Source organism: Acinonyx jubatus, chromosome X (assembly GCF_027475565.1).
Source record: "Acinonyx jubatus isolate Ajub_Pintada_27869175 chromosome X, VMU_Ajub_asm_v1.0, whole genome shotgun sequence".
In the NCBI taxonomy this organism is placed as follows: domain Eukaryota; kingdom Metazoa; phylum Chordata; class Mammalia; order Carnivora; family Felidae; genus Acinonyx; species Acinonyx jubatus.
The window spans coordinates 124,094,401-124,115,075 of NC_069389.1; the positions used below are offsets into that span (position 1 = coordinate 124,094,401).

At 39.5% G+C, this 20,675-nt stretch overlaps 1 protein-coding gene and 1 pseudogene across 1 annotated transcript; one reads left to right on the top strand and one right to left on the bottom strand.

Moving 5' to 3' along the window:
• Positions 1–7,258: 7,258 nt before the first annotated feature.
• Positions 7,259–13,201, bottom strand: RAB39B (RAB39B, member RAS oncogene family). The gene is made up of 2 exons (XM_015082625.3): positions 12,748–13,201; positions 7,259–10,168 (listed from the first exon to the last, which is right to left on the bottom strand). Exons 1-2 carry the CDS (start codon positions 12,960–12,962, stop codon positions 9,742–9,744), a joined length of 642 nt encoding a protein of 213 aa, XP_014938111.2. The 5' UTR covers positions 12,963–13,201; the 3' UTR covers positions 7,259–9,741.
• Positions 13,202–16,532: 3,331 nt separating this feature from the next.
• LOC106984435 (cytochrome c oxidase subunit 5B, mitochondrial-like) lies at positions 16,533–17,062 on the top strand (annotated as a pseudogene).
• Positions 17,063–20,675: the final 3,613 nt, after the last annotated feature.

The window sequence follows — 20,675 nt, forward strand, 5'->3', positions numbered from 1 at the left end:
CATGGCCAAGCCCACATCATAGGAGGGAAGTATAATCCTATTCCAGAGAAGGACAATGAGTATATGTGAACAACAAAATGGTGTATCTAATGGTTTAAAGCTGAATCTAACCATAACTCTGAAATAAAATGAAAGGGTTGCTAAAGATCTATACCCTCTTCTTCCAAAAACAAAAACAAAAACACAAACAAAAAACCCCACAAGAAGAATGAAGAAGAAGAAAAAAAAACGGGGGAGGGAAGGAAGAAGAAAGAAAGATAAATGCTGGACCCAAAAGCTTTTATGGGTGAATTCTATCAGAGTTTCCAGCAGCAGACCACTCTGTTATTTAAGTATTCTAGGATATAGAAAAAGAAGACATACATTTTCAACCATTTTATGATTTCACGAGGCCAGAATAACCATAGTGCCACAACCTGAAAGAAAACACAAAAGAACAACATTTACAATGAACTCTTAGTCAAATTATTTTGTCATATAAGTTGAGGACATGCTGTATAAAATTGCCTCCCATTGGAAAGCCCCAATATATACTAGCGTACTCCTACAGGATATTGTTTTGATTCGTTAAATCCACAATTTTCCAAGTTTATTTGACTGTAGATCCCCCCTATTTCTCTTAATCTCTGCTGAATTTTTGGAAGTACTGTTATGAACCCATCTCAAACATGAATATAGATGCAAAGATCCTAATAAAATATTAGTAAATTAAATCAAACTGTTTTAAAAATATACCATGAACATGTACAGTTTATTTGAAGAATGTAAAGAAACATGGTTAAACATAAACAGATTTACTAGGTACAGTTTATTACATTAACAGGTTAAGGAAAAAAACATTTGATTATCTCAATAGGTATAAGAAAGACATTTGAAAAACTCAGCATACATTCTTTGTAAAAGCTCTTAGTAAATAGTAATGTAGTGAAAAGTTCTAGAACGTAATCAAAGTAATTTAAAGTTAAAATGCTAGAAGCATATAAGCAGGAACAAGACAGAGATGCCCACCATCACTGTTGTTATTCATTTTATTTAAAAATTTTTTTTCTTAATGATTATTTATTATTGACAGAGAGAGATAGAGCATGAGCATGGGAGGGGCAGAGACAGAGGGAGGCACAGAATCCGAAGCAGAGTCCAGGCTCCGAGCTGTCAGCACAGAGCCCGATGCGGGGCTCGAACTCACAAACTGCAAGATTATGACCTGAGCTGAAGTCGGACGCTCAACCGACTGAGCCACCCAGGTGCCCCAATCATCATTGTAATCCAGGTTCTAGTCTGTGTGAAAAGAAGAAATGAAGTATAAATATTAGAAAGGAAGAGAGAAAATTATTTCTTTTTTAAAAATATTTTTAATGAGGGCGCCTGGGTGGCTCAGTCAGTTGGGTGTCCGACTTCAGCTCGGGTCAAGATTTCAGTCTGTGGGTTCGGCCCTGCGTCTGGCTCTGTGCTAACAGCTCAGAGACTGCTTCGGATTCTGTGTCTCCCTCTCTCTCTGTCCTTCCCCCCATTCTTACTCTGTTTCTCTCTCAAAATAAAAGACACACACACAAAATTTTTAAAAATATTTTTAATGTTTATTTATTTTTGAGAGAGCATGAGCAGGGGAGGGGCAGAGAGAGAGGGAGACACAGAATCCAAAGCAGGCTCCCGGCTCTGAGCTGTCAGCACAGAGCCTGAGGCGGGGCTCAAACCCACAGACCATGAGATCATGACGTGAGCCAAAGTCAGACACTTAACCGACTGAGCCACCCAGGTGCCCCAGAAAATTATTATTTCTGGATTACAGTGTCCACCTAGAAAACAGAAGAGATCAATTGAAAAACTGAAGTAATAAGAGAATTTAGTATAGTGTCTGAATACAAGATGTAAACATACACGTATCCACAGTTCCCTACACACTAGCAATGACCAATTAGAGCATGTAATGAGAAAAAGAACCCATTCAAATAAAATACAAATATTTATGATATGTAAATATTATAAAATATCTAGGAATTAACAGACAATAGCTAAATCCTATAAGTGAACTATAAGAATTAACTGATGGGCATAAACAAGGATTAAATTAACGGAATGACATTCTATCAGTGTCAGTAAATTAAAGCAATCAAAATCCTAACCCTGCCTGAGGGAAAACGTGACACATTTATTATTTTTTATGTTTATAACAAAAATTGTATACATTTAAGGTGTACAACATGGCGATATATCTATATCTATCTGTCTATACTTAAATGATTACTACAGTCAAGCTCACTAACATATCCATCCCTTCCCATAGTTACCATTGTGTGTGTGTGGTGAGTACCTGAAATCTAGTCTTTTAGCAAATTTCCAGTATCCGATACACTATTGATAACTATAGTCTACATGCTGCCCAGTAGATCTCCAAAACCTATTCATTCTGCATAACTGCATCTTTGTAACCTTTGGCCAGCATTCCCCCATTTCCCCTCCTTCCCCACCCCCTAGTAACTACCATTCTATTCTCTGCTTCTATGTATTTAAGTTTTTTATATTCCACATATAAATGAGATCATGCAGTTGTTTCCTTTCTGTGTCTGGCTTTTTTAACAGATGAGTGGATAAAGAAATTGACACATTTATTCTTAAGTTTTAATGTACTGCATGAGAATATCAAAGAAAGTTTTGAAGCGAAAAAAGGTAATAAAAAATACAATGTAGTATTAGGGCAGGAATAGACAAACAGATTAATGAACTATAAAATGGGAGTCCAAAAACCCATATGTATGTCAATATTTGAAAAGAGTAGAATTTCTGATCATTGAAGAAAGAATGAAGTATTTTATGGATAGTGTAGGGTAAGTAGCCATTTGGGAAGAATAGTTCTTATTCCTACCTCCACATATTAAACAGAAGTCAATTCCTGAAGGAACCCTAAATGGATTTTAGGAAATCATAGTTTTCTAGTATTTGGGTGGAGAAGGCTTATCTAAAACTAACAGTATTGCCATAAAACATCAAGAGAACAGGCCATATATATATATATATATATATATATATATGAGGTACATGGTATAAATATCAAAAGTTATAAAATATTATCTGATACACATTAAGTTTTCTTTGCACCTTGTCTGCCAGCCACCCAGTTCCCCAACTTGGAGACAACTGTTTCCAGATTCTCATAGACAATGTGTGAAATTATGATTAAATAATAAACAAAATATTATTTATTGTTAAATTATTTAATAATGATATTATTTATGAAATCTTAAAGACTTCTTTTTATATTACCAAAGACCATAAATAAAGTTAAAAGTCCAAAAAACATGAAAAAATATAGAATAACATATGTGCTAGATAAAGAATTTATTTCCATATGTAAGGAAATCTTATTTATTAATTAATAAGAAAAAAGTCAGCACCTTGTTATTAGTCCTGTTTTCAGTTGCAAGTGACAAAAAACCAATTAACCAAATATATGCAAATTACAAAATATATATTATTCACCTCTCAGTTTTGCAAAGAGTTAAAAGATTGACAATAATACTCATTATAGACATTATCACACACTGTTCGTGGGTATTCAGTAAAAGCTTTCTAGAAAGCAATCTGAGTAATTGTATCAAAATTTGAAAGGTGTATATTCTTTGATTCATAAATTCCACTTTTATGATTTTGACTTGACATAATTGGTGAAATACTCAAAGGTATGTATACATCGCAGAATTACTTTAAAGCAGCAATGGGAATTAAATAACTTCCTGTATAATGCTATTGTATCAGTTAGGAAACTTTCAGCTACAAGTTGAAAAAAATGGCATAAACTAAAAAGGGATGTATTATTTCATGTAATAGTCTTAAGATAGAGTGGCTCCAAGGGTAGTCAAATCTGTAGCTCAATGGCATCATCAAAAACCCAGATTTCTTCTGTGTCTGTCATCTTCAGTATGTCAGCTACCTTTTTTTCCTGATCACATTCAACAAATATGTATCAGGCACTGATTGACTATAGAGATACAATAATAAGCAGAAAACCGACAACTCCTACTCTCACATATTTACAAAATATATACTGTATGTGTATATTTTGTATACATATATACAAAATATATATATGTATGCAAAAGGTAATAGCACAGTGTGTTACATAATACAATTTATGAAAAAGATTAATTTAGGTGCAAACATAAAACACCCATTTTCTGAGTATGTTTATGATGTGACATTTACCAAGTGCTAGGTACTTTATATGGATTATGTCATTTCATTCTCACAACAATTCTATGAATTAAATATTATCATTGTCCAGTTTAGTGTATGTGGTACCCTGAGAGTCTGAGAAATTCAATCACACATATATTAACTGGTAGACTCAGAATTTGAACCCATGATGGTCTTACTCCAAAATCCATACTCTTACCCACTATGTAAATAACATTTTGAAAATTAATAAAGAAATAAATCGTCTAGAAGGAAATAGACCAAACTGTTACCAATCATATTCTTTAGGAACTGATGACCTGAATCCAGCTGACAGACATCACAACAGCCAGGAGAAAGAGCGAGCGAAACAAAGTCAAAGGGTGCATTGATAGACTGGCAATGGATGGTGGTTGATTGCCTGAAGGTCCTAGAGAAGTTTAAAATAGGGTTCATGGGATAGAGTAGACAAACAGAACCTGTAATCAGGTTTCAGAGGCTATATAAAATTTCATCCTAGGATGCTTGGGTGGCTCAGTCGGTTAAACGTCTGACTCTTGATTTCGGCTCAGGTCATGATCTCAGTCGTGAGATCGAGCCCTGTGTCCTGCTCTGTGCTGACAGCCTGGAGCCTGCTTGGGATTCTCTCTCTCCCTCTCTCGGCCCCTCCCCCACTCATGCTCGCTCTTGTGCTCTTTTTGTCTCTCAAAATAAAAGAAAAAATTTGGCCATACTTTAGGATAGGGCCATGTGTGTATTTTACTGAAGTGAAGTAATAGTGAAGGTCATTGGATTAGAGTAGGGGAATAAAACAACCATTCATTCAAATATTTATTGGTTATTGAAAAATAGGTGTATGTCACAGGTTGCAGAAACAATGGTGAACAAGACGAATAAGATTCTGACATTTGTGGAACTTACAACTGGAGAAGTAGGCAGAGAGGCCCGATCTTGCAAGGCCTTGTCATGTTAAGAAATGTAAGGTTTATTTGGATTTTGTTCTAAACGTGATGAGAAACCATTGGTGGGTAGTAAGCAGAATGACTTGATCTGTTTTCTGTTTTGAAAAGACCATTCATTCTGGCTGTTATGTTGAGAATGTATTTTGGGAATAGGAACAGAAAGTAAGGCGGCCACTTAGGAAGATAACAGAGTAGTTCAGGAAAGAGTTGGCAGCAGCCCGGACATAGGTGATAGCAATGGCACTGCAGTGGAGATGGATTTGATACAGGAGGTGGGGAGAAGCGAGGGATTAAGGATAACTGCTAGGTTTCTGTGTTGAACAAAGGGTTGGATGGTGGTGTCGTTTATAGAGATGAGAAAGACTGGGGTGGAAGGAACACATTCTGATAGATGCTGGTTTCATACTGGATATGTTGAGCATGAGGAATTTGTGCATGTGTTCAGTGGGCGAGTTGGCCGTATTGGTATAACGCTCAAAAGAATGGGCTGGGGTCCTCCATCGGGGAGTCCTCAATGCCAAAACAATAACTGAAGTCACGAGCAAAGGTAAGATTGTCTAGGGAGAGGAGAACATGGAGAGCAAGGAAAAGAACTGGAAAAAAAAAAAAAAAAGAAAAGGAAAGAGTTGGACTTCCAACAGAACTGAGAACAACGCCCTAAGGGCCATGGTATAGGCAGAAATCATTCCACCAACGCTGTGCTGACAAAGGTCGCTCGTGACTTCCGGCTCCCTTGAATCTTACGGACATATTTTAGTCATTAGCTTTCTGAATCCACTGCTGCATTGTGATACTACTGTCCACTCCTTCCTGTGAAGCTACACTCTCCAGGTTTTCCATTCTCTCCTCCCAAGTTTCTCTGCCCTTTATTGTATACCGAAACTCTGTTGTTCTCCAGGGAAGACTAAGGAGTTACATGCTACGTTGAGCTGTCAGGGACAACTTCTGGAGCTACATCTTCTCAAGAATCAGGAAGCTGCTTGCAGATTTTGGAGGCTGTTGGTTTCAGAACTTGATGGGGGTGAGGGAGAAATCCAGGCAGTCATCTCAGGAAAGAGAATTCCAGATACAGTAAAGAGCAAGTACAAAGGCCCTGAGGTGTGAATGTGCTTGGTGCATTTGAAGAACGTTTCAACATCTTCACCTGAGTCTGATTCTGGTTACTTTTAAGGTAGAGCCAGCCTAGCCAGATAGATCCCATGTGGACTATGAAAGAGAGGAGTCAAGGATGACTCCAAGGTTTTTGGCAAAAGTACACAGAAAGACAAAGTTGCCATTTACTGAGGAAGGAAAGGCTATGGGAAGAATACATTTGGGGAGGAAGATTAGGAGCTTGGTCTGGGACATGTTACGTTTCTGATGCCTGATAGACATTCAAGTGGACATGCTGGGTCGGCAGCTATTTATAAAGGTCTGGAGTCCATGGGAAGGAGACAAGCTGGAGATCTACATTCAGGACTCATTGGCTTATAATGTGGTATTTACAGACACGGGACAGAATAAGGTCACCAAAGGAATTAACCAAAGAAAAGATGATCAGACCCTGGCATTATAAGGAGTGTTTTAAGGAGAATGGGATGTTAACTATATGAAATGCTGTTGCATTGTTGGTTTTTCCTTTCTACCTTCCCTCCTCCTTCCTTCACTCATGACTATAAAAATGATAAAGCTGTGCATAATTCAGCCTTCCTATGCCCAGACTCAGAATCAAACATCTTTCCCTTTTTTCCCCTCCCCTAAATATGCACTATCAACCACAGGCAGTGTTCTGAACTTTTGTGTTCCAATCTGGGCCCCACACTCCAAGTGATCCTGGCACAAAACGGATATCATAGAGTAGGACTCAAAACAGCTGAGACAATTTAGCCTGTGGAAAAGAAGACTTTCCAGGGATGACAATAGTTGTAAACAGCTAGCTGGTGTCATGGGATTCTCAGGCTGTAGTGAGGTCTCTGTGACTTTCAACATGATGATTACATAACTTTCAAAACTCATATTCTTGTTCTGGCTTTGAGATACCAGTGAAGACTCTTTTGCATAGTATATGTCATACATAACGGATAACCTACAATGGTTACTACTGTGGTGACAGACTCTGGAAACAGCTACAACACACACTTGGAATCTCACAGTCACATAATCAACCATTTTACTAAATACAAGCAAATTCTCATTCACATACAGCTAAAGAAAACATTTTTCCACATTTCATTACAATGCACAACAAAGTGAGGAAAAGTATACAGTACATTTTATTCTGGAATATGAGACAATCCAATCCAACATGCAGTTGTGGTCTTTGTTACAAGTTAGTTGATCTTTTCTTTACCTATGTAGTAAAATAGCTTCTAAAGCTTTATCCTTAGTATTGTATTAACACCTGATTTTTTCACACTCAGTTTCTAAAACCCACTTATTGCAGTGACAACAGCACTGAATTCTACTAAAATGATTTTTAAAGTTTCTAGAACTCGTTTAAGCAATTAAGCTCAGCCACCTTTGCTGGATCCTATGCTGAGTATTTTTAAACCTGCCTTTAAAAAATGCAAGGAATGGAAAAAGTATACATATAGTGTCTTAGACAAGAAAACCATAAAGAAGTTTTGTTTCTATCTTTTTTTTTGGACAGAAGCCACTGAAAAAACTCATTTATCTACTGGATAATCTTGCTTTCAGAATCTTCTTGATACAATTAAACATAGTAGTTGATGAAATTTTGTGTTAATCCTGTTCACCATCTTTTATTTGCCTTCTAAAACCACAAAGCTGGCCACTTAATCACTCCGCCCAGGCCAGGTCATGTGAAATGAATGTAGACAGGATGAGAGCTTCACTTGTAGTCGATGCTGCAGGTTGGTCCAAGGTGGTTTGTTTCCATAATTCTCGTTATTTGGCTTCTTCTTTGTGGCTGAAGCAAATTCCCGAACTTTCAGATTCAGTCACATTCATACCGAAGTTCAGTATTATATCTCAAAGCAATTTACCATTGTCAGGCTTTCCTGTCAGAATGGATATGAGAAACCTGACTACTCAGAATTGTTTTCTTACTGTGAAAAGTATGGCTTTTGCCTAGCTCAGCTGGCTACAATCTGAAAAATAATTTAAAGCATGACCTCTCTTCAAGAAGGTAATGGAACCTTAAGCCAACCATTTCAGTTTTCTGATGCAGTTAGACGTCTGCTCACCTGAGAATTAGGAGCTGACTCTCTAGGGTAGACAAGAACCCCGTGTAGTATGTGGCAAACAGGTAGCCAAGGTCATTGTGAGCTGAGTGTTTACCCCCCATCCCACTCCCCATTGCTGCATTTGGTTCTTTTCGCTAACATGTCCACTGTGTTTCAGTGATAAGAACGCTTGTAGCGCACACAGTTTTAATGTGTTTTTAGTTGTGCAATTACTCACTCATTTAAAGCCTACTTGTCAGTAATACCTGAAATGGCTTTACCTTCGTTTCATCCCCAGGTTCCCTCAGGATGACAGCTGAGTCGTAAGCAATAAGGAAACACCCTAACATGTCGAGAACATTTATTTACAGTCATAGCTCTTCCAAAGTAAACAAATTAATAACGGTTCATTCACCCGACAGCAGGAACAAGAACTAGGAGTCAGGAGACCTTCACCCTGGCAGAAAGAGGCTCCTGCTTCTTAGTTTTACTCTTTTGTAAAATGGGGAAGAAAATCTCAGAGGCCTGCTGTGAATTCAAGTGACGGTGAAGTGTTTGTGAGGGTGCCGGTGGTGCCTCTTGCTGAGCAAATGTCTGCCTCAGGGCTCTTTGCAGAGGCAGTCCCTGTACTGTTGTCGCCAGGAACCTGAAGGGACAGGCAGGTTGTGCACTTTTTAGGCAGCAGCTGCCCCTGCAGAGAAACCCCGGGCATGATCTGGGCTGGGGGGCTGAGGGAAGAGGGCATGGCATGGGTTACAGGGTTCCTTTCTTCTACTTATATGGTAATTTGCATGGCACAATTTCTTTCACACAGTTGGTTATTCCATCATAAGGGTGTACATTTTCTGGAATGTGATAAAAGCAATACATATAATGGCTTCCCTCTTCATACACACGGCATTTCTACTAGAACAACAGGCCTCGAAACGGTCTTAGTAAATAGCTGGTCCGTGCCCCTCATTTTACAGACAAGCTGTTTGGAAGCTAATTGGTACCCTTGCACCCAACCCAGCACACACACTTGGTGTAGGATATTCTCACTGATTAAGTTGATCTCGTAGTCTTTTTTAGTTTGGCTTATTGTTTCCAATGTGATACTTTTTTCCCCTTTACAGATTTATGTTTGTGACCTATGAATGAGCTGAAATACCAAGAAATAGCTGTCCTGTCTGTGGTTGTATTTTTCTGGGCCCAGCTCCCCAAACCTCAGCCCCTTGACATGTGGTCCACTCACAATGGGCCACAAACAGTCGCCGAAATGAGTCCCTCACTCCCAGCACCCAGGCTCCCACATCTACTCCACGGCCTGTCCAAGACCCCTGGAGAAGGAGGCTCCCTTGTATGTAAAATGGAGGCTGAGTTCTCTTCAGTCACGCAAGGATTCTCTTCATTTTCATCACTTTTAAGTTCAGGTGGGAGAGCCGTTTTGGAAATAAAAGGGCTGACTAGCACAAACATCTCCTCTCTGACTTGACAACCTCTTCTGAAGAGTGAACCACATTTGGTACAAATCCACTCTTCACCCCTTCCCACCCCTCCTGGATGGTAATATCCCCCCTTTTAACCAGCTCATAGATGTCTCTTGTCAGGTCTGTGAAGGCTTTCTCCACGTTAATGGCATCTCGGGCTGACGTTTCAATGTACTTCATGCCGTACGCAGCAGCCAGTTTCTCTGCCTCGTGGCGAGTCACTTGCCTCTGTGTATCCAGGTCACACTTGTGACCCACCAGAACAAATACAATTTGGTAGGGCTGAACATGTACTTTGGTCTCTTCTAACCACTCATGGACATTCTGGAAGGACCTGCGGTTGGTAATGTCAAATAAGAGAAGGCCACCTACTGAGTTCCTGTAGTAGGCGCGAGTGATGGATCTAGAACACAAGAAAGAAGTAAAGAATAAAGGCCGCGCCCCAACTCCTGTCCTTCAATGAACTCAGATGGTGTATTCTAGCGTGTCTCGTTACGGACACAGTCCTTTAGTATGAATGATTTTCTCTTTTCTTAAACAATGGAATGCAGATGTCATTGTGTAATAATACTACATGAATTTTCAATTGGCCAAAACTTTGAGATGGCATCTTCTAGAAATGAATGCTCATGGCCTTACAGGCATTTCCCCTCAGTTCAGGTAGAACCACAGCCCACTCTCCCACCGTGGCAAAATGGGATACCTAAGCCACAGGTTATTATGTAGCAAAATGAAGTAACGAATGCTAAAGTGTTCTCTGACCTGGAGAGCTCATTACAAACTGTCGTAGTTGAAACAGGATTTGAAAAGATTAAACATGAACTTATGAGAGTCAACAGTACATGTTTATAAGTATATAGAGGTATATTACAATAGGCCCCATTTTTCCCACTTCTTACTGCTATGTGCATCTCTGAGGAGAAATGCATTTTGTTTTTTATTTCTTAGGCTATGTGGGAATGGGAAAAAGAAGAATGGTCTGCAAAGGTCCTGACACATTTCAGAGAGGCTGACTCAGGAGCTACCACTGTGAAAAACTGCTTAAAGAGCCAAAACTTCCCCTTAAAGTGACAATTTATTTAAAGCGATGTAATTAGAATATCTCTAAAACCTATTATACATGTGCTGTGCTTCTTAAACAGGAGAAGCTGCCTATATTTTAACTTGTTGACTTGCATACGTTATGGTACTTTGCTTAGAGCATATTAGAGCTTATTAGAGGGTGTCAAACTATTTTTGTCTCTACAGTTGCTTGCTTGAAAGTACTGTGCTTTTTGATTTACGTCTAGTTTTAGGTTTTCTGTCTCCTTGGATAAAAAAAAAAAAAAAAGATAAACAATGAGTGACTCAGTAGCTTAAGGCTTAGTACAAATGGCCCAGTGATAAGAGAACAGACATCATCCAGGGAATTAAAGTCCAAGCTAGATGATGATAAGGACAAATGCTACGAATGAGTTCAACCAAGCAAATAAGCCTTGGAGATGGAAAGCATTTCTGATTCCCTTATGTTTAAAGGAGAATGGTAGGTGTAATCAGAAAATTCAACATGAACAAAGGTTTTCATTTGTGAACAACTTGGTTCAGGAAATCAATGAGGAAGCTGTAACAAAGCCCTTTCCAAACACAACATGAGGCTACATAAAAATTAAAACCTTCCATACATCAAAAAATGTTCTTAAAGTTAAAAGACAAATGACAAACTAGGAAGATATTTCACAATGTACATGACAGAGGAGGATTAATAATCTATAAAGGACTCTTACAAATCAAGATCACCCAATAAATAATAGGCAGTGGATATGAAAAGGCTGTTCATACAGAGATTGCAATAAATATATAAAAGACACCTTTCTTCACTTATAGTTTATGGAATTGCGGGGTTGGGGGTGGGGACAACTCAAGTTTGTAGTGAACTCTTGCATCTCCTCTTCTTCAACTACCTAACCAGTATTTTCTGTGTGGAATTAGTGTTCAATAAATAAACAAATAATCATAAACATATTTGAAAATGCATAAACGCTATTTAGTCCTTTGTTGGTCCAGTTCCTGCTGCTTTATGTGACTTTAGCTCAAATTGTTCTCTCCAAGTTTTCTGTGTACACTGTTTCCCCCCCCCCCCCCCCGGGCTTTTCCTGTCTCTGCTGGGCTACTCCTACTCATCACGGCCTCATCTTCTCCAGGTAGCCTTCTCTGTGTTCACACATATAATTACACATGATACATATTCCAAAGGGAAAACAAAGGGTTGTGACAGAAAATTACACCTGTTCATTGATTACTCATTATATGTGAAGCATTATAGTAGGCAGTGAGCATACAAATATGAACAGGACACTCTTGTATCATTGCTAATTATGTGTTTCCTCCCACTATGCCAGCACGGAAGTTCTAAGAGGGAAGGGCCTGTGTCTGTTTTGTTTACAAGGCATCCTCTTGTGTGTTTCCTTGGGCTGTTTCCCCAGAAACAAGCCCAGCGCCTGGCATGCAGTGGATAATCACTGAATGTGTGCTGGTGGCAAGCAGGAATCAATGATCAGTATCTATTTCATGTAATTATGTGTGTGTTTCTCTATAAATCTATATCTATGTCTAGGTCTATATGTAGCTGTCGCTATATACCACCTATCTATATCTGTCAGTTATGTTAGGTGGACCTGGGAACATGTTTGAAAGTATGTAGTATAAGGACTGAGATTGATAAATTTCAGTGATCAATTCCAGCTAGTTTGTTAGCCAGCAAGGGGCACATCGGTGGAATTGTGGTGGAAGCAATACGTATCAATTGCCCGGCCTTTCCGGCCAGGGCGCTTCTTTCCCCGCACTGAACTCCCAGGTAGCTGAAGGTGGGCTTGAGCAGAAATCCCCAGATGCTCGGTATCGTCCCTAAGGGGCCGCGACCAGGACCAGGAAGTCCTCTTTTCCCAGGGGTTGTGCAAGCCCCGAAGACCCTCCCACTGCTCGCGGCCCCGGCTGCGCTCCCACCTGAACCTCTCTTGACCCGCGGTATCCCAGATCTGGAGCTTGATGCGTTTTCCTGGCTCGATCTCCACCAGACGGGAGAAAAAATCCACCCCCACGGTGGGGTCCGAAACCTGGGCAAAGCGGCCCTCGGTGAAACGGCGGATCAGACAGGATTTGCCCACCGTGGAATCCCCGATGACAATGAGCCGGAACTGGTATAGCCAGATGGCCTCCATAGCCGGGGATCAGCAGGTCTCCTTGGCCCGGGCCGGCCTTGGGCGGCGAGAGGGGCGCCCAGCCGAGGCCTCGGAGAGCGTGGTTTGGTCCGGATCTAGACCGGCCACGAGCACATCGCTGGCCTGGGAGCCCGAGGCGAGGTAGGCCCAGGCGCAAGGAGAGCGAAGGAATGGATGCTGCGCTCGCAGAGGTGATGAAATGGCAGCAGCATCAGCACCACGCACTCTGACTCATCACTGACAACCAAGTTACTGTAATCCCGCGCGTAGACGCGACGCCCGGGCCTGCCGCACTATCTGTAAAAGGAGCGCACACAGAAACAGCCGCAAAAATAGCTCCTTCCTTTCTTTTCTAATTCCTCCACCCACCCACCTCCTCTTCTTAATTTTTTTCCTTCATCGTCAAAACCCAAAAGTAATGCCTTTTTCATTAAAACTAACAAAACAATGCAAGGATGTACACAAAAGGCAGGTCCATCATTATCTGACACCCCCCCCCCGCCCCAAGATATTAACAGCTTGGGATATATTCTTCCATGCAAATATACAGGCACATAATTTTTTTTTTTTTTTCTGTTTGATTTTACAAAAATTGGATCAAACTGGGCCATTACCCTGGCATTTGCTTTTTGCATGACAATGCTGCAATAGTGATTCTAAGTATAGTCACATGCGTTATTTCTAGGACATAGAGTCTTTCAAAAGGGAACACGAAGTGAAAGAGTAGGAGTATTTTAAATCTAATGGATATGGACATTATACCTTGCAAAAACGTTTATTAATTTAAATTCTACTTAGCAATGTGTGAAAAAACCATTTCTTCGCCTTTTTTCAAGCATCATGTTGTATTCTTTCCAAATTCTTGCCAGTCTGATGTAGTTAAATAAAAAGGTGATCTTTGTTTTATTTTACATTTCCCTGGTACTAATGAGGTCAATACCATTTCATGTGCATCGGCCATTTGCATTTCCTCTTCTGGGAATTGCCTCTTCAAATCTTTTGCTCTTTTTTTTTTTTTTTAAATGCAATCCCTTATCATTGCCTTACTCAATTAAAAAACAGCTTTATTGGTATATAATTCACACACCATACAATTCGCTCATTTGAAGTGCACAGTCCAATGCTTTTTAGCCTAGGCACAAACTTATGCAACCATCACCACAGTCAATTTGAAAATATTTTCAGGGCCATCTGGGTGGCTCAGTCAGTTATGCATCCAACTTTGGCTCAAGTCATGATCTCACGGTTTGTGGGTTCAAGCCCCTCGTCAGGCTGTGTGCTGACAGCTTGGAGCCTGGAGCCTGGTTCAGATTCTGTGTCTCTTTCTCTGCACCTCCCTTGCTCGTTCTCTCTCTCTCTGTCAAAAATAAATAAACATAAAAAAATATTTTCATCCTGGGGCACCTGAGTGGCTCAGTTGGTTAAGCGGCCTACTCTTGATTTCAACTGAGGTCATGATCTCATGATGGCAGGATCCGGCTTTGCATGGAAGCTTCTTGAGATCCTTTCTCTCTCCCTCTCTCTCTGACGCTCCCCCACATGCGCGTGCTCTCTCTCTCAAAATAAATAAGTAAACATTAATAAAACAAAATATTTTCATCACCTCAAAAACAAATCACCCCTCTACCATCCTCCCCCCCCCCCCCCCCGGCACTCGGCAAACACTAATCTACTTTCTCACTCAATAGATTTCCTTATTCTGGGCATTTCATATAAATGAAATTACAGAATATGTAGACTTTTATAACTGGCTTCTTTCACTTAACATGTTTTAGAGGTTTATCCACGTTCATTTTTATGACTAATATTCCACCACGTGGATATGCCACATAAACATTTGGGATGTTTCCACATTTTAGCTATTATAAATCATGCTGCTATGGACATTTCTGTACAAATGTTTGTTTGAACACATGCTTTGAACTCTTTTGGGTTTAAACCTAGGAGTGAAATTCCTGAGTTCAATGGTGACTGAATGTTGAATGCTTTAAAGTAATGCCAGACTGTTTTCCGTAGTGCCGCAATGCATGAGTGTTCTCATTTCTCCCTGTCTTTCCAACACATTATTTTCGGAGTCTTTGATTCTAGAACTAATGACAATGTGCATATTTTTTGCATTCCTATTGGCCATTTGAAGAAATATATACTCAAATCCTTTCCCCATTTTTATTTTAATTTTTAAATTTTTTAAAGTTTATTTATTTTGAGAGACAGACAGAGAGAGAGAGAGAGAGAGAGCAGGGAAGGGGCACAGACAGGGGAAGAGACAGAATCCCAAGCGCAGGGCTGAATCTCACAAACTGTGACATCATGACCTGAGCCGAAATCTGGAGTTGGACGCTTAACCGACTGAGCCACCCAGATGCCCCATCTTTTCCCGTTTTTAAACTGGGTTATTTGTCTTTTTATTATTGAGCTTTAAGAGTTATTTATATATGCTAGGTACAAGCGTACATGTCCTTTATCAGATATATGATTTGTAAATATTTCTCCCATTCTGTGTACACTTTTTGCACTTTGCAGTTTCTTGAAGGTGTCCCTTTAAAGCACAAAGTTTTCAATTTTGATGAAATAGAAAAAATTTTTTCCTCTTTTGTTGCTTATGCTTCTGGGGCCATGTCTAAGACTACTTTGCCAAATCCAAGGTTATGAAGATTCACTCCTCTGCTTTCTTCTAAAATTTTTGTATTTTTAACGCGTACATTTATTTGGATGCATGCTCTATTTTGATTTTTTATATATGCTGTGACATAGGGGTCCAGCTTCATTCTTTTGCATCTGAATAGCTAGTTCACCAAGCACCTTTTGTTGGGAGAGATTATTCTTTCCCCATTGAATGGTTTTGGCACCCTTGTGGAAAACCAATTGACCATAGACCATGGTTTATTCCCGGACTCTCAATTTTATTTCACTGGTTTATAATGTATCTAGTCTTAAGCCAGTAACACATTACCTTGATTGTTGTAGCTTTGTAGTAAGTTTTGAAATCAGGAAATGTGAGTCCTCCTCCTGTGTTCTTTTCCAAGATTGTTTGGGTTATTTGGGGCCTCTTTCAATTCCTTATGAATTTTAAGAGCAGCTTGTCAATTTCTGCAACTAAGGCAGCTGGGATATTGATTGGGATTTTATTAAATTTATAGATCAATTTGAGCAGTGTATTCATCTTAACAAAATTAAGTTAAATTAAATCTTCTAATGCTTGAACATAGAATATCTTTCCATATATTTAGGTCTTTGAAAATTTATTTTAGGGGCGCCTAGGTGGCTCAGTCTGTTAAGCGTTCGACTTCAACTCAGATCACGATCTCCTGGTTTGTGGGTTCGAGTCCTGTGACGGGCTCTGTGCTGACGGTTCAGAGCCTGGAGCCTGCTTTGGATTCTGTGTCTCCCTCTCTCTGTGACCCTCCCCTTCTCCCCCTGTCTCTGTCTCTGTCTCTCTCTCAAGAATGAATAAACATTTTTTTTAAAAAAAGAAAATTTATTTTAACAGTTTTTTTGTTTTTTGGGTTTTTTTTAGTTTTCAGTTTACGAGTCTTAACACTTCTTTGGTTAAGTTATTCCTAAGTATTTTATTCTTTTTGATGCTACTGTGAATGAAGCTGTTCTCTTAATTTCATTTCCAGATTGTTTCATTACAAGTGTATAAAAATACAACAGAAGTTGTCTGTAGTGGGCGTGATGACCTCAAGATTACTTCGTGGAGTTGGAACACTGGCTGCACGGTCCCAGTCAAGTCACCCTGGTGCGCTGCATAGCATCTGGAGGCAGTGTTCCTGCTGAGGTGAGCAGGTGACAGGGCTGGAGAGGGAGGTCATGATGGCTGCATAGAAGGGACCAGACCCATACAAAATGCTAGCCCCCAGGCAGCTTCAGTTACCAAAGAAGACCCTACTTTTGTCCCATCTATCACCAACAAGCGAATAGTGCTGCAACTGTGAAGAGGACAATATTGCCATCATCTGGTTCTGGCTGCACAGAGGTGAAGCCCAGCGATGCCTTAGTTGGGGAACTCATCACAAGCTGGTGCCTCACCAGTTGGCCCACTGAACTTTTGCACTAACTTACTCAAAATGTGCTTTAGGGGCACCTGGGTGGCTCAGTCGGTTAAGCGTTGGACTTCAGCTCAGGTCATGATCTCACGGTTCTGTTCATGAGTTCAAGCCTGGCATTGGGCTCTGTGCTGACAGCTCAGAGCCTGGAGCCTGCTTCAGATTCTGTGTCTCCCTCTCTCTCTGCCCCTCCTCTGTTTGTGTGCTGTCCCTCTCTTTCTCCCCAAAATATATAAAAGTTATTTTCCTCTCAGGACTGCCTTTGCTGCATCCCAAAGCATTTGGATTGTTGTACTTTCATTTGTTTCCATATATCTTTTAATTTCTTCTCTAATTGCCTGGTTGACCCATTTATTCTTTAGTAAGATGCTTTTTAACCTCCATGCTTTTGGAGGTTTTCCAGACTTTTTCCTGTGGTTGATTTCAAGCTTCATAGCATTGTGATCTGAAAGTGTGCATGGTATGATCTCAATTCTTTTATACTTATGAAGGGCTGTTTTGTGATCCAGTATGTGATCTATCTTGGAGAATGTTCCATGTGCACTTGAGAAGAAAGTATATTCCATTGCTTTGGCATGCAGAGTTCTAAATAATCTGTCAAGTCCATCTGATCCAATGTATCATTCAGGGCTCTTGTTTGTTTATTGATTCTCTGTCTAGATGATCTATCCATTGTTGTAAATGGAGTATTAAAACCCCTGCAATTACCACAATCTTATCAATAAGGTTGCTTATGTTTGTGAGTAATTGTTTTATATATTTGGGGCCTTCAAATTTGGTGCATGGACATTTATACTGTTAGCTCTTCCTGATGGATAGACCCTGTGATTATTATATAATGCCCTTCTTCATCTCTTGTTACAGCCTTTAATTTAAAGTCTAGTTTGTCTGATATAAGTGTGGCTACTCCAGCTTTCTTTTGACTTCCAGTAGCATGATAGATAGTTCTCCATACCCTCACTTACAATCTGAAGGTGTCCTCAGGTCTAAAATGAGTCTCTTGTAGACAGCAAATAGATGGGTCTTGTTTTTTTTTTAATCCATTCTGATACCCTATGTCTTTTGGTTGGAGCATTTAGTCCATTTAAATCCAGTGTTATTATTGAAAGATATGGGTTTAAACTCATTATGTTATCTGTAGGTTTCATGCTTGTAGTGGTCCAGGCCTATCTCAAGAAACATGAAAAATCCCAAATAGAAAATCGAAAAGCACACCTAAAGGAAATAGAAGCAGAACAGCAAAGACACCCCAAACCCGGCAGAAGAAGAGAAATAATAAAGATCAGAGCAGAAATAAGCAATATAGAATTTAAAAAAAAACAGTAGAGCAGATCAATGAAACCAAGAGTTGGTTTTTTGAAAAAATAAACAAAATTGATAAACCTCTAGCCAGGCTTCTCAAAAACAAAAGGGGGAGGACCCAAATAGATAAAATCATGAATGAAGATGGAATTATTACAATCAATCCCTTAGAAATACAAGCAATTATCAGGGAAAACTATGAAAAATTATATGCTAACAAACTGGACAACCTGAAAGAAATGGACAAATTCTTAAACACCCACACACTTCCAAAACTCAAACAGGAAGAAATAGAAAATTTGAACAAACCCATAACCAGTGAAGAAATTGAATCAGTTATCAAAAATCTCCCAACAAATAAGAGTCCGGGACCAGATGGCTTCCCTGGGGAGTTCTACCAGACATTTAAAGCAGAGATAATACCTATCTTTCTCAAGCTGTTCCAGAAAATAGATACGGGAGGAAAACTTACAAACCCATTCTATGAAGCCAGCATTACTTTTATTTCTAAACAAGACAGGGACCCAGCAAAAAAAGAGAACTACAGGCCAATATCCCCAATGAATATGGATGCAAACATTCTCAACAAGATATTAGCAAATAGAATTCAACAGCATATGAAAATAATTATTTACCATGATCAAGTGGGATTCATTCCTGGGATGCAGGGCTGGTTCAATATTTGCAAATCAGTCAATGTGATACATCACATGAATAAAATAAAAGAAAAGAACCATATGATCCTGTCAATCGATGCAGAAAAAGTGTTTGACAAAATATAGCATCCTTTCTTAATAAAAGCCTTCAAGAAAGTTGGGATAGAAGGAACATAATTGAACATCATAAAAGCCATTTATGAAAAGCCCACAGCCAATATCATCCTGAATGGGGAAAAACTGAGAGTTTTCCCCCTGAGATCAGGAACACGACAGGGATGTCCTCTCTCACTGCTGTTGTTTAACATAGTGTTGGAAGTCCTAGCATCAGCAATCAAACAACAAAATGAAATCAAAGGCATCAAAATTGGCAAAGATGAAGTCAAGCTTTTGATTTTTGCAGATGACATGATATTATACATGGAAAATCCGATAGACTCCACCAAAAGTCTGCTAGAACTGATACATGAATTCAACAAAGTTGCAGGATACAAAATTAATGTACAGAAATCAGTTGCATTCTTATACACTAATAATGAAGCAACAGAAAGACAAATAAAGAAACTGATCCCATTCACAATTGCACCAGGAAGCATAAAATACCTAGGAATAAACCTAACCAGAGATGTAAGAGATCTGTATGCTGAAAACTATAGAAAGCTGATGAAGGAAATTGAAGAAGATACAAAGAAATGGAAAAACATTCCGTGCTCATGGATTGGAAGAATAAATATTGTCAAAATGTCAATACTACCCAAAGCTATCTACACATTCAATGCAATCCCAATAAAAATTGCACCAGCATTCTTCTCGAAGCTAGAAGAAGCAATGCTAAAATTTGCCTGGAACCACAAAAGACCCCAAATAGCCAAAGTAATCTTGAAGAAGAAGACCAAAGCGGGAGGCATCACAATCCCAGACTTTAGCCTCTACTACAAAGCTGTAATCATCAAGAGAGCATGGTATTGGCACAAAACCAGACACATAGACTAATGGAATAGAATAGAGACCCCAGAATTGGACCCACAAAAGTATGGCCAACTCATCTTTGACAAAGCAGGAAAGAATATCCAGTGGAGAAAAGACAGTCTCTTTAACAAATGGTGCGAGAGAATTGAACAGCAACATGCAGAAGAATGAAACTAGACCACTTTCTTACACCATTCACAAAAATAAACTCAAAATGGATAAAGGACCTGAATGTGAGACAGGAAACCATCAAAACCCTAGAGCAGAAAGCAGGAAAAAAACCTCTCTGACCTCAGCCACAGCAATTTCTCACTTGACACATCCTCAAAGGCAAGGGAATTAAAAGCAGAAATGAACTATTGGGACGTCATGAAGATAAAAAGCTCCTGCACTGCAAAGGAAACAACCAACAAAACTAAAAGGCAACTGAACGAATGGGAAAAGATATTTGCAAATGACATATCAGACAAAGGGCTAGTATCCAAAATCTATAAAGAACTCACAAACTCCACACCTGAAAAACAAATAATCCAGTGAAGAAATGGGCAGAAGACATGAATGGACACTTTTCTAAAGAAGACATCCAGAAGGCCAACAGGCACATGAAAAGATGCTCAACGTCACTCCTCATCAGGGAAATACAAATCAAAACCACACTCAGATTCCACCTCATGGTGGTCAGAGTGGCTAAAATGATCAGGAGACAATAGATGCTGGCGAGGATGGGGAGAAGCGGG

Coding starts and splice junctions, on each gene's coding strand:
- RAB39B (XM_015082625.3), bottom strand. CDS start 12,962: ATGGAGGCCATCTGGCTATACCAGTTCCGGCTCATTGTCATCGGGGAT. Junction 10,169..12,747: donor GCGGGTCAAGAGAGGTTCAG/GTGGGAGCGCAG, acceptor CTTGTGTTCTAG/ATCCATCACTCGCGCCTACT.